Raw genomic sequence first — 15,280 nt, 5'->3', positions numbered from 1 at the left:
CCTCCTTCTCCTCCTCTTTTACTTCTAGGCAGCAGAAAAACACCATTGATGATAACAATATTTGGTCATTCACAAATACTAGCTTGACCAGACTTGAGAATATGTCTTACCTTTCTGTTCCTCTCCTTCTTTTCCTTTGTCCTTCTTCACTCGTTTGGCCTTCTTGTGGTTTGCTATGTTCCTGCGGCCTCCTCCCTGCCAATCTGCCTCATCCTCAGAGTCAGAAAACTCCTATCCTCACAGGCTATCCTCTTGTCTTGGTCCCGGACTGAAATTCAGAACACACATCATTGACTAAGGCATCCTTAGACAACATCCCCTGAATATTAAACACAGATTAGAACTGTACTGTAGTATAGTACCTCCCATCCTTCCAACTAAGACATGTTACATGTATGACACCAATGAACATAGACATTCCCTGTGAGATGCCATTCCCTAAATCTTAGCCTGTAAGTGTCATACTAGAGACGTGTTTGTCAGGGTCCTTCTCATCCTCGTCTCCACTGTCTGGGTGGGGAGCATCCTCTGAGATATCTAGCATCTGGACACCAGGGGCATGAGGCAGCATACGGAGGTTTTCAAACAGATGCTGCTTGATCTTTTCCAGGTATTCGTTGCAGCATGGTCCAGCATGGGCAGGTTGAAACTTTTGATGTACTCGACACATTTGGCATGTCCTAAAGGAAAACACACACATTTTTTTTTTCAAACTAACCAAAGTCCAATAGCACTTTTAAGTATTATTTTGGGAAAGATAATTAGTTTTACACCAGGGCTGAACGATGCAAAAAACATATGAGACATGCAATGATGTTGAATTTTGTGATAATGATATTACTTGCACTATATAAACAGATGTTAAAATGTACTCAGTTCTTGACTCAGACTTGAACAATATCTGTGCTTGTGTATATATAGTTTATATTTGCTTATATTTAGCTCACTGACTAGCAACAGTGTTTGTTAATTGCTCTGGCCAGATTACAATATATTTTACCAATAATCAGAAAGTATTAAATTCTCCCCTTCCTAATGATCAGTTCTTCCCGACTACTTTTAAGCATTTAAATGTGCAGAGAAACTTGGCACCAATCAGCAATAATTTCCAGCTCAGTGGTGAACCTCTAATGCAGTAGAGAGAAATCAGCACTTGTTTGATGTCAAAAATAGTCAAATTATAGTATGTCCTAAAGATGTCATAATACAGTATGGTAAAAAGTATGTTTAAAAAGTCATACTATAGTATGTTATCAAAAAAAAAAACCCCATAGCATAGAATGTTGTAAAAATGGCCAGGGATGCTATGTTGTAAAAAAAACAAAAAAAACTACACATAGTATAGTGTAAAATGTCATAGTATAGGCTGTAATTTTTTTAAAATAAAATGTCAAAGTACAGTATAGGCTGTAAAATTTTTAAATATAATAGTAAAGTCATAGCACAGTGTATTGTGAACTCTCAAAATATTGTATATAAAAAAACATTATAAAATGTCATTATAAAACCATATTATGGAATGTTTTTTTAAAAAAAGTCAGTGTAGTATGTTATAAAATGGCCATAGTAATGTATGTCGTAAATATGTCAAAAATATATGGCATGCCATAAAAATGTCATGTTATATTTTGACCCTTTTCAACATACTATACTATGTCATTTTTGGCCGTTTTATCGACATGCTATATTATAACATTTTTGGCCATTATTTTAAAATGCTATATTATGACGTTACGACGTCATAGTATAGTATGTCATCCTAAAATAATAAAACACATCATGAAAAACGACTCAGTATAGTATGACGTCCAAAAATAACAAAAGACAACATGGTATAGTATGTCATACAAAAATCATAAAAAACGACATAGTATAGTATTTCACCAAAAAATCTGGAAAAATAACATAGTATACTATGTCATCCATAGCATAATATAACGACCGAAATTCATAAAAAATGACAAAGAATGTTGTCCAAAAAATTAAAACAAAACGACATAGTATAGTATGTTGTCAAAAAATCATAAAAAACAACATAGTATGACGTCCAAAAGTCATGAAAAACTACATAGTATAGTATGTTGTCGAAAGATTATAAAAATGTCATAGTATACTATGTTGTCTTAAAAAATGACATAGTATACTATGTCAGTGAAAAATCATAAAAAACAACAGTGTAGTATGATGTCAAAAAATTGCAGAAAATGACATAGTATAGTATGACGAGTAGTATAGCATGTGGCACAAAAAATCATAAAAAATGACATAGCAAAGTATGTTTTCCAAAAATGGCATAATATGATGACCAAAAATCATAAAAAACAACATAGTTTTTTATGACGTCCAAAAATCATAAAAAACAACATAGTATGGTATGCTGTCAAAAAATCATAAAAAACGACATATGACCAAAACTCATAAAAAACAACATTGTATATTATGTCGTCAAAAAATCATTAAAAACAATATAGTCTACTTTGACATCCAATGATGACAAATGACATAGTACAGTATAGTATGATGTCCAAAAATCATAAAATACCAACATAGTATGCCTTCAAACAAATTTCAATTATAAATAACGACATAGGAAAGTATCACGTCCAAAAATCAGTAAAGTATATAGTATAGTATGTCATCAAAAAATCATAAAAAAAATGCATAGTAGTATGACAACCAAACATCATAAAAAAATGACATAGTATAGTATCATGTCTAAAAATCAGGAAAAACGACATAAGATAGTATGACAACCAAAAATAATTAAAAAAAAACAACAGTATAGTATGATGTCAAAAATTATTAAAAAACGACACAGTATAGTATGACGTCCAAAAATCATTAAAAAAATGACACAGTATAGTATGATGTCAAAAATAATAAAAAAACGACATGGTATGTCATCCAGAAATCACACAAAAAACTGTAATAGGATAGTAAGTTGTTCAAAACCATGAAAAAACATCATATGTTTTAAATGACATACTATACCATGATGTTTTCATGGTTTTTTGAATGACATACTCTGCTATGATATTTTTATGATTTTTTTTTTAGCAACTTCCTATACTATTACATTTTTATGTTTTCTTTTAACAACATACTATATAATGTTTTTATTAATATTTTGCACGATATACTGTACTGTGAGAGTTTTAATATTTATTAAATGAGATGTAAAAAAGGAAAGAAAAAAAGCGAATTTTAGACTTTTTACTTTTTACCTATGTTTGGTTCAGCACCTGCTTCAAGTTTGGATTGAATGTGTGTGCATAGTTTTGCTTCTGGTGCTTGATAAAATAAATCTGAAAACTAACAGCATGTCTTTTTCTAGAAATCATGTTCCAATTTTCAAGATAATCCACACACCTTGTTGCAAACAGCAACTGTGAGAAACTATCGTCTGCCAACCGTTTCCCTGCGCAGTTTTTGTGAAAAAACACAAATGGATTTCTATGTTATCCTTCTGATAATGTAGAAATTTGTGTTAGTTACCTGGTTAGCAAAAAACATCAAAGACTACATAAAGAATTATTTAGATTAAATGATACCTTCTGAGATCAGAAGAAAGAGGTAAAGTGACAAAGTGAAGAGAAGTGCAAAATATTCCATGCGCTGTCTGAATCTAATACTGCAAAGAGACTTTTGAAGAGGTGAAACAATGTTTTCATTAGCGCTAATCAATAGTATTGACTGTTCTGAGAGCCTTTAAGTTTAACAGAGCTAAAGTTTCTAGCTTGCTGTTAATTACTAAGTTATCACAAAGACCAGACACACACTCCACTCCTCGCTTTCCACTCAAGTCAATCACATCACTCTCTTAACCGCTTGCTCACCCTGAAAATGTTATTGTTCCTCTTTTCTCTTGTCTTTCCACATCTCATCCTTGCATTATCACAACACAACAACAACAACAAGGACCTCGATGTTGTTTCAAAGGTCAAATTAATTTCTTTTATTAAATTGCTACATGAGTGAGGAGAGAATCAAACCTAAATGAAATAGCTGCTCTATTACAACATTTGTATCTTCTGCTTTGTGCATTTTTTATGTGTGTCACAAGAGATGGGAGGAGTAACATGGCGTAGTCTTCAGGAGCAAGATTTAAGCAATTTGCACATGTTAACATGTGTGAACATCTCCATCATAATGGGCCCATTGCTGTGGCAAGGCCAGTCCGGTCCCATCACCCCGTGTGTCAGAACAATTGATGTGAAGCACACTGTGTAATAGGTCTTCCTGTCCTGTCCATACTGGTGCTTGATCTCCTGGGAGATTAATTCACACAACGCCCAGAAGTCGCCTGCAGCCTGGCAAAGAAAATGGAAAAGTTCCATGTGTGGAGGTGATGCAGGGACCAAAAAAAGTCTCCATTTTAATAACTTTTCCCCGTTCAATCTAAGTTTCATACTATATTGAATTGATTTACATATATGGAATTGAAAAGCAAGCTTGTATACAGGCGTGGTAATTCAAAGATAAGAGGAAAGGAAAGATTGCAGCCACTAAAGAGGAATCTGCATCAACATGATGTGCAATTAGTTTTCATTATTCCAAGCCATGCAGCAAGTTTGTATGGAATGTATGGTTGGATATTTTTTGATCCGTTGTTTCTGTCAGGTGTGTGTGTGTGTGTAAAGGGTCATCTGGGGCTCCATCGTCCTCTGAAGATCCAGGTGTCTTTTTCATATTGCACTTGAAATTGAATCCATTGGGACTCAAGTGTTGCTGAACCACCTCTGTATCCACACACCACCAGCACTGTCCACACGCTGGCATTCATCAGTATCCAAAGTGTGTGTGCTTGAAGTGTGCATTAGCAAATGTGCTGGTACCTACATATACAAGTGTGTGATTGTGACCGTGGTGGTCAGCTGAAGCAGTTTGGCTCTTGAGGCGAAGAGACAGGTTTAAGGCTTCACATGGACAGGGTTAATAACAGCGGCAGGTCCCGATGGAGAGATATGAGGTAGAAGAAGAAGGTTGACAATAGAAGGCAGATTTATTGGTCATTTTTTAAACCAATTTTAAAAACTGAAATAACTTTTGTCCTTGATCCTGCTACATTTTTGGAGTGGAAGGATCAGTTGATTAAAATCAGCAGCTAGTATGAAAATTCCATCCAGTTCCATGGGCATGTTGCTACTGGTGGCATCACTCAATTCCTCCATTTTTCTGGCATTTTTCTGATGTCCCGTTGCTGAGAGAGCCTTAACAGCATCTCATCCACTCCACTCTCCTGTGACCAGACATTAGCCAGAAGAAGTCGGGTCAGCCTTGCCCTGATGCTGCCTCTCCTCCCTCTCTTTGTCCGGTGCTTTCGGTTTTGTTCCTGCCCTCTGGTCTGACTTGTCACTCGGCACATGCCACCCGTGGGGATCCTCTCGCGGTCTGCTGCGTTCAGTCCAAAACCCACACAACTTGGCAATACAGTGCTTTTCTATCTTAAAAAAGGATATGCTTCAGCAGAAGGGGTTACGGTGTCAAAAAAAAAATTAAAAATATAGCAAAAAAGTAGCAAGGATTGAGGAGCTACTGGCTGTTGCATCTACATGCACTGCCGTCATCAAAGTGACATCATGTGTATTTGCCCCCCACAGTGACTGCATCTGCATACTACAACTTAATTGCACAGCTATGGAGTGCCCAAAGGATGACATTTTTCTGTAGGCTACCATGGATATTAGCACCACCATGGTTCCCTCATCAAAAAGCTGATGGGATTTTTCCATTGGATTTAGGATCATTGCAGAAAATAAGCTCTGTGGTAAACAAACGTTTATGATTCTTAAACATTTTGTTCAGCAAGACAATCTTCACAAATGAACATCACTTTTAGGATTATCGACACCTGAATGCAGTTGCCAGAAGTAAAAGCTAATGTTAGGCTATAAACAAACTACACTACCCCCGTGTTGCCACTGCTATGAGGATGTAAAAATGTGACTGACTTGATGACGTTGTCTAGTCTCATTTAGCCGCTTGTCAGCAACCGTCTTTTTTAAGACACATAAAGATTCAAAGTTCACAGTGGAGTATTTACTAATGTATTTTATGTTGTAGAACAAAAGTGAAAGTGAAGTGAAAGTTTCTTTAGCTTGTGTTAACCACAGACGTTATTGCAGGCATCTGACTAAAAATCTATTTTAAAAAAATCCACTGAACTTGAAGAGAAGGAACTGGAGGTGCTGAAATGCCAATGGACTCATTATTGGAGTTCCCTTTAGTACTGTAGTTTAAGAGAGTTTAGCCTAAATGTTTTAGTTTTCACTTTAAGCAATGGTTTAACATTTTGGGAAAAACTTATTGCCCTTTGCCTTGAGTTAGATGAGAGGATTACTACTCCAGTCATACCTGTCAGTTTTAATACAAAGCTACCTGCAATCAACAGCCAGTTAGCTTAGCTTAGCACAAAGACTAGGAACGGGAAAACAGCTAGCCTGGCTCTCTTCAAAGATAACTATATGAGCTATAACTAAACCAAAGTACAACCTGTTCTGTCTGACATTCAGCTGATGCTATCATGGGCGAATCATGCAAATGCAAAAGGTGGCTTTTGGCATGGGGACGATGCACTGAGAGCACTGTCAAAGTAACAGTATTTGACGAGTTCTTAATGAAAACGGCCTGCGGCAGCATATTAATTATTTTTTTAGGAGTACTGTGCATATTGTTTTTTTAATATATGTTTTTTTTTTTATAAAAATAGCTTAAATTCATTAATAATTCTGTACAAATTATCATCATTTTATGTCAAACTCCACCAGCTCTTTGTTTTTCAGTTTTGTTTTGCAAATGTCAGCCTTGATATGTGTAAACCATGACTGGCCTGTCAAATGTACTGATATTCTTGGAGAAACTAACAGATGGTTGTTCAGTATGTAATGTTCCTGGTGACATGAGGCTCCTGCTGAGCTTCAAATTGAGGCACAGCGTCGTATGGAGAAACCCACAAGGAAGATATCATCTACAGTTCAACAGGTACAACCATCAGGTACCTAATATATGTGAAGAGGCTCCAAGATCCACCCTATGGGATAAATAGACCTCTGAGACTTGCCTCAGTCGTATTTGTGTGTGTCGGTTGTGTGCGACTGAGACATTAATAGATATATGCATTATTTAGCGTGTTTACCGACTGTATACCAAAGCTGTAGCAAATGCCCTCAGCAAGAGGTCTCTCACTGTCTCTCTTTATAATTGCAGATTTCAGCTTGATATTGTCTAACAGAAACCACTGCACTGTCTCTAATTAAGCGCTTTAACAAATCTTTAAACTCAGGCTGATCCAGATGTGTGTTGCATGCATTCAGATAGATGGTCAGCAGGGGTTTTTGTTCACCTACATTCAGAAGTAAGAGAATAATCAACAGGTTGCCTTAAGGCTGCACTGAATCCACATCTCAGACTAAAACACACACACTCACACACAATAAGAAGAAACAGCTAAAAGTATGTATCTCAAATCGAGACTCACAAACACACATTTCACACACATGCACCCACCCACACCACATGGTTAATTAATTCTAATTTGAACGGCCGTGGCCTCACCTCCTACACCCATGCCTTCGGATGGAGCCTGGAGAAAACGTTACAGCATCCTCAGTGATCAAGAAAGACAGGCAGACTGAAGCAAAGCCATGAATGTGAAAGCAGAACAGTGTCAGAGTGAGCCGATGTGATGGAGAGAGACTCATGGCTCCTAAGTGACAGCTGGGAGTTGTGGCCCAAAGTTGGTCCAGCAGCTTCCTAAATGACAGCCAGATGTGCTTGAATTCGATTTCAAGACTTTAATACCAGGAAATACCAGCAAACAACAGCCATGCAACCTGGCGAGGTAATATCTCATACTGTTAATCATATTGATCCAACTATGTCTGGACAGTGCATCCTCTCACTGTCGTTTAGAGGAAAGATTCAAGTTTGGATATGGAGCTTCCTGTTATCAAAAAAAAGTTCACACTTGAAATCAGAGTGGCATCTGGACCAACCAGATCTCTATCGATGTTTATGCAACTGTGCTCCAATTGTGATTCACAGTGAATGCCAGTATTTAATAATCTCATAAAGTCTTATTCAAGTCTGTTAAAGTCTTCAGTCTCATCCACGTTAAAGTAATGTGGTGATAACAAAAGATATCAAGCCGTTAAATGGGTTTGTCACTACTAAACCGGTTCCCATTCCGAAGTCGTCAAATACTGCCACTTTTGCAGTGCTTTCAGTGTGAAGTCTGAGATATACTTCACATCAAATACACATGATGGCTGCCACACATCCCCTGTGCATCCTCAAAAGTTAATGCAACACGGATGCGAGATGCAGTATGTATATAAAAAGCAGGGGCAGGATTACAAATGGTGGAAAGCACGAGAGACACGTACTCCCCAATTTCCCCGACAGGCTTGATTTAGAGGCCTTGCATACCACTGCCGTTGTCACCTTTTTTGTCTTGATCTCAGCATTAAGGTTAAACAGAAAGTAGAACTCCGCCCTATTATCTCAACACCAACAGGTACTTTTCGCGTCCGTATGACACATTGCTGGATGGTGTCAGCTGAGGACATGGCTGAACAGAACCATTTGCGGTTTTATCATAAGCTTCCAAAAGGCTAGACAGCACCAACCATGACAGCATGAAGCAAAAAGATGGTCCGCATCAGCAGAGAACACAACCAGATGGGTTCTGTCATGTCTACATGATACGTCAATGGGTGGCATCAGGTTGATAAAACTGAATTATTAGCTAGACATGTCCAATCAACCCCCGGTGGCTGGTTGCTGTATAGGTCATAAACCTTGGCCCTTCTGTGTTATCGAACGGGACATGGGCCGGACTAAAAAATCAAAGTACAAGTCATATTTAAGGTAATATGTAACACCTTGCTGTTTGATCAAGTGTTTGTTTTTTAATGAGTTTGATTTAGTTATTTGATGCTATAAAAAGCTGCACTTGCAGGTTTATTTATATGTCTCATTGGAGAGTTTAAGCTATAGACGTAATATCAGTAATTTCTGTTTCTTATTTGATCATGTTTAAAAAAATAGGTATGTTTGGAATTTGTTATACACAATTTCTTATTGAAGCTGTTTTCTAGAACAGTCTGTGTATTAAAATATTTTTAAATCTATTTCAGAAACAGTCCTTTGACGTGTGCTCGTGGGCAGCCCTTCTCCTTACAGCTGGATTATGGATTGTGTTTTTAAACAGGTTGTCCATCTGCGCTGGCAGCAGAGTCAGGGGAACAGTTACTAATTATAACAGAATGTCTTTTCACAGATGGAATCGCAATTATTCTGTTTTTTTTCTTGCAGCAAATGAGCACTTGATCCATATTTCATTGAGTGTCAGCACAGAGAGTTACTTCTGAGCACTACTCACTTTGTGTGTGTGTGTGTGTGTGTGTGTGTGTGTGTGTGTGTGTGTGTGTGTGTGTGTGTGTGTTCAGTACGCTCAACTTCCTACTGTCATTCATTTATTGCTCCTAATTAGACCCGAGCAGTAAAAGGATGTGAGTGTGCCTCCTCTGTGATTCCCCAGTGCCAGTGGATGTTAGTGTTAGTTAACAGCCTCGCTGATGCTACAATTTCTTGTCCACATTATCTCAGCAGGTACAAAGAGCTCTGGTGCGGTAACAGACATCTTAATCCTGTCATGGTTCAGCGGGCTGTCAGCCCCATTAATAAAAACATTAACTCACAACAGCTGATCATTAGCTATCGACTCAGGCTGATTGATTTGCTACACCTGGATGATCGATGAGCCGGGTTAATCCTGTGTGCTCAGTCGGGGGAGAGAGGGGGGGTGGGGGGGGGGCATTTGGAGGATGGTGGAGATGTCTCAGTTCGAGCTCAGTCACCTGTTAAATGAACAAAACTGAAGATTCTCCTCTCTGTTTCCGCCCACTTTTTAAGAGTGAGCATCCACTGACATCTAATACGTGTGGGTGTGTACAAATACACACACCCACACATGCCTGACCACACAGCCCCCCCCATCACCCACATACGCACACACATGCACAGGCTACTCATGACAAGCAGTTAAAATGTGGATCTTTCTATCAGGATACTGAATAAAAATATGTGTATAACCAGTAAAATAAAGAAGTTTTCAATATTTCAGCATTAAAGCTTTGAAACCACATAACATTCACTGTTATGTGCACAACACACGTACACACACACACCATCAACCAGGCATCTCCTAAATTTTATGATGAGCAAACAGACAATAAAAGTGAAGAACGCTGCTGTATTGTTGAGGTTGTAGCAAATACACTTACCAAGGAATACACAGGATGTACGCTGAGGCAACACACACACACACACACACACACACACACACACACACACACACACACACACACACATATGCACACACATGCTCACAGGGCGCTGAGCGGGGAGTATAAAAGGGGCATCCTTCCCACTCAACAGAGAAGTGCTCTCCTCACTCTCACACACTCCTCCGACACGCTCAACCTCTTTTCTCAAGGTAAGGAAAACAATTTCCTTTTTTTGTTACGTGAAACACATGAGATTTTAGCATGACATGAGATTTTTTTTTCATAATCAGATAGGAAAACAAGGAGGCATTTTTTATGGGGTTTTAAATTTTTTTTTTTCTCTTTGCATCAATGTTTTTAAGAAAAACAATGATGCAAAGAAAAGTATGCATTTTGTTTCAGTTTGCCTTGTTTTTTTAGCATATGTAAAATTAATAAAAATGTAAAAAGATCACATTTTAGATTTAATTAAAAAAACAGATTTTATTTTACTTTTTTCATATTATTCTGTGAATGTATTCCTACATATTATTTCTTGAAAGCAAAGTGCAGATGAGAGATTGTTTCTGATATCAGGATATCAAGATCTACCGTGTGTTGTGTGCTGTGCCCCGGGATGATAGTGTGAATATGTTGTTTCTGATTTACTCGCTTTCAGTCACAGTGATGGTTATCTGAGAGTGAGCAGCAGTCTGGCAGACGGCAGATGGTCTCAGTTGTAGTTTCTTTGTGTGGACGATGCGTGTTGAGTCAGGAGACGCCTGATGTAAAGCCAGACTGGACTGCATCTTAAATTCCTCGTTATTAAACTTTCTCTGTGTGCTTCTCTCTCCTCTGTGTGTGTGTGTGTGTGTGTGTGTGTGTGTGTGTGTGTGTGTGTGTATGTGTGTATTAGATGACTGCAGGGCTGTGTGTGTGTGTTGTGCTGGCAGTCTTGTGTACGAGCTGTTTGGGGCTCCCCTTCTCCTCCCAACCTCTTGACGAGGGCCACCGCTCCCTGCCCGCTGCTTCTGAAGGTACAACTGTCTCAAGGCGTGGGGGGAAAAAAATAAAATAAAAGACTTTATTAATCCTTTGAGACCTAAGTAAATTGGCTGTATTTCTTTCCAGGACATAATAAGGTAGCAATGAGCTACTTCACAAGAAATTAACCCAAAATGAGCAAGAACTCAGTAAAAGTTATGAGAAAGTATCCTGAAAATAAGCAAAAAAGAAAACAAATGAAAAACAAAGAAATAACTCAAAGTGCACAAATAATAAATATACATTTCTGTAACATCATTTTAAATATATTTGATAATAAATATAAATCTAGTTGTCTTTACATTTTTCCCTATATTAAAAAAATATATTTTCTAATACTTTTCTTTCTTGCCTTCTGTTTTTCAGGTCATTTTTATTGTCAGCCTTTACTCATTTCTTGCAATTTTTGGGACATGTCTTTGCCGATTTTCTTATTGCCTTTTTCATATTTGTTGAGAGAAATCAAACTAAATTGCTTGGATTTCAAAGGTTTAAAAGCAAAAAATGAAATTCATCTGAATGAAAGTGATGTTAATCCAGATTTTAAAGTGAGTAAGTTTCCATATCTGACACCTGCTCCTGTGTGTCTCTGTCTGTGCTGAGCAGCTCTCCTTGAGGCTGACACCCACATCTTAAGAGAGCCCCACATCCAACACAGCCGCTCTGCCCCCCAGCTGAAAGCTCTCCCTTTGGCCGAGGACGATGCAGACTCCCGAGCCAACCTCAGTGAGCTGCTGGCAAGACTCATCTCCTCCAGGAAAGGTGTGTGTGTGTGTGTGTGTGTGTGTGTGTGTGTGTGTGTGTGTGTGTGTGTGTAACATTGTGTACTTGTCTGTGCCTGTTTGTGTTCTGTTATCCCACTTGGGAAGCATACAGGGGGTGAGTGAGTGTGAGCACTTGTCATAAAAAAAACATCAGGCTACAACAATATTTGCAAAATAGTTTCATTTTCAGAGACAAGTGCTTTTTACTGCCATCCTCCTCCCCTTGGTCCCGCTAATTACTGGAATCAGCGGGCAGCCTGCTTTGTAAAATGAATTAGTGGCTCTGAAAAGCTTTTGTGGTTTGAAAGAGTGCATATTAGTGTTTGCAGCCTTCCGGACATTCTTCTCATAACGTCTTATTTCACTTTTTTCTCCCCGTCTCACTCCCGGTCTCTTTTTTTCCCGTTCAATGCCAACAAAACAAGCCCTCAGCCCTGTCAGAGTCCAACATGCTGCACACTCTGATCTCTCTGGCCGTGGGACAGGACTGGGGAACGTCTGGCCTCTGACAGCACACACACTGACACTCACTGTCTGTCAAGACATGAATTTTTGTTTTGCTTCCAGACACTGACTTCTTGTGCGTCTCTTTGCGAAACAATTCCCACAGCGGGCAACTTTTGCACAGGTTGTCACAGAGTCATAGAGTCAGAGAAATGTTTGAACACGTCATCAAAGATTTGAAAAAGACACGCTAAAAGAAAAGTTTCTGCAGCCACATTAGCTGTAAAGTTGATATGTTGCTGTTGCATAATCTCACAAGACTTTTCCAAAGTCTGTCAGACAGTGAAGTGTATAAAGTGTCAAAGGGCAGCTCAATATGTAATACCCTGCAGGAATGTGTGTTTTCTGTTGAGTCGTGCGTGTGTGTTTGTGGGTGTCTGTGCTCGTGTGCTCGTTGTTCACTTGCATGTTTTGGTGTAGGAGGTGTCATTGTCGAGCCTTCTGCAGCCAATCTTCTCAGCACACCAGGGAACTGAAACACTGTGTGTTTATGTGTTTATGTGTGCATGTGTGCGTGCATGCCAGTGTGTGTGTGTGTGTGTGTGTGTTGCGTGGGAGGATGTGGGTGGAGTGAAAACAGCATCTCAGCAAGCGCTCGATTGATTACCAAACACAGAGCATTCCCGCTTCACTTTACTTGGAATAAAAAGTCGGAGATTCAGAGATTTTTTCAGACAGGAGGTCACAATGTGTGGGGAAGAAGAAGAAAGGAGGATGCGATGAGCATTTCGAGGGAATGGATACACACATAAACACACAAGTACACATTGATCAATTTGCATGCATTGACACAAAAAGGAAGAGAGGGTAATAATATGCTGTCACCCTGAAGTCCAGCTGTTGTTGGAACACCCCCTTTACTTTGGTGTGTGTGTTTGTGTGTGTGTGTGGATGTGTGTGTGTGCGTGTGTGTGTGTGTGTGTGTGTGTGTGTGTGTGTGTGTGTGTGTGAAAGAGAGAGTGAGATACTGAGACCATTAAAATGTCCAAAAGCTTCACAGCAAAACTACCAAAATAGTTGAAGACACAAAATCTCATCAGTCGTCAAGCTGCAAACCAGGCAAACTGTGAAAAGTGTAATTTGGTAACGAACTAACTGCTAAACGTTTATGTTAGGGGAAAAATCTGAGCACCCATTCTGGATATTAAAAGCATCAATCACTGAAAATACATTTTAGCGCATAAAAACTATTTACTACTTGCTTTGTGTCAAATCTCACCCCAAATCTGTCACATTTCACCAGATATCATATTACCAAATGATGATGTTTTAGTTATTAAAAAAAAACACCAAATGAATTCTCTCAGCAGTCTCACAGCCTTAAAAATCAGATTAACCCTTTAAAACCTGGAGTGACATCAGTTTATTGCTGCACTTCACATTCATTTAAACCTCTGAAACCCAAGAAAATTGGCATTTCATCAGAGCATTTCAAACCAGCTTCTCCTGATGTCTCTGTGCAGAAGCAAACCAAAAGTAGGACCACAGCTTGATGAAGTTTTCCCATGCTCTCTTAATGCTGAGGAATACTAATTTCCCTCCTCTACCTAATCTCTCCCTCACCTCCACCCCTTCTCATCCTTTGCCTCCCAGGATCTGTGCGTAGAAACTCCACGGCAAACAACAGAGGCAATGGACTGAGTGCCAACCATCGGATAGCAGACAGGGATTACATTGGGTGGATGGATTTCGGCCGCCGCAGCGCAGAGGAGTATGAATACTCCTCGTAAAAAGGAGAAGTCGCGACTCAGAGCCCTCTGTACGGGCATATGGAAAAAGAAGAGAAAAAAAATCATGCAAGCTGGCTCCTCACTGTCTCACAATAAGAGTCTATTTATGATGTATTTGTTGTACATTTGTTTGTAAAACTGTAATAATGCAATATACATATGCCAAATTTTGCAGAAAAGCTCTCACTGTCCAAGATTTGTTTGTTTTCTCTGGTTTCTTTATCATTTGGGGAGGAGAGGGTTGGGATGGTGTGAGGGTCTGTTGAGACTAACTGGACTAAATAAAGATTAAAAATCTCACTCTCTGCAAATGAATTCTTCCATAGCAATGCATGCTGCTTATATTAGATCCATTAACATTCATTGGTTGCATCCAGGGTTATCTGCGGCACCTCATTACTGCTGCAAACACTATCATCTCATTATCATGTAAAACTAATACATTACAAGTGAGATTACAGATGGCAGTGTGAGCATGCACTAATACTCATGATAAGCACCGGTGCCCCAAAAGTCATTTTAGTGATTTATGAGGACGAGGGTTTTCTGAATAAAAGCAAGAGATAAAATCATCCTTTACTTCACTGAATCCTGAATCATTACGTTCCAAAATCATGCAGTCTTTGCCTCGCCTCTACACTACACCAGCTCAGCCAGAATCATTTTAACAATGAACACACAGTGGTTGACTGGGAGGAAATTATGCAACACATCGAGCAACACAATACAAAATTCTTTATATATATATAAATATACACAAAACAACACAACAGCATGACCAGCAGTGCTGCGTAAAGGCGCAGAAATAGGCAGACATTAACAACAACTGGACAGCATGACTAGTAACACTGTGTAAAGTAACACAATTAAACAGCAGCATGGCCCAAACCACTGCATTAAGGCACGTAATTGCGCATCAAAAACTACAACCAATTGCTTTGTTTAAGCCCTACACTAGCCCAATGTGCTG

General features: G+C 38.9%; 1 protein-coding gene across 1 annotated transcript; it reads left to right on the top strand.

Moving 5' to 3' along the window:
* The first annotated feature begins 10,416 nt into the window (after positions 1-10,416).
* On the top strand, positions 10,417-14,610 carry cckb (cholecystokinin b). Its single transcript, XM_042506870.2, has 4 exons — positions 10,417-10,498; positions 11,185-11,305; positions 11,919-12,074; positions 14,174-14,610. Exons 2-4 carry the CDS (start codon positions 11,185-11,187, stop codon positions 14,308-14,310), a joined length of 414 nt encoding a protein of 137 aa, XP_042362804.2. The 5' UTR covers positions 10,417-10,498; the 3' UTR covers positions 14,311-14,610.
* Positions 14,611-15,280: the final 670 nt, after the last annotated feature.

This window comes from Plectropomus leopardus, chromosome 17 (genome assembly GCF_026936395.1).
Source record: "Plectropomus leopardus strain MGB_pleo_1.0 chromosome 17, ASM2693639v1, whole genome shotgun sequence".
NCBI lineage: Eukaryota > Metazoa > Chordata > Actinopteri > Perciformes > Serranidae > Plectropomus > Plectropomus leopardus.
This window is presented reverse-complemented; position numbering and strand designations above follow the sequence as displayed.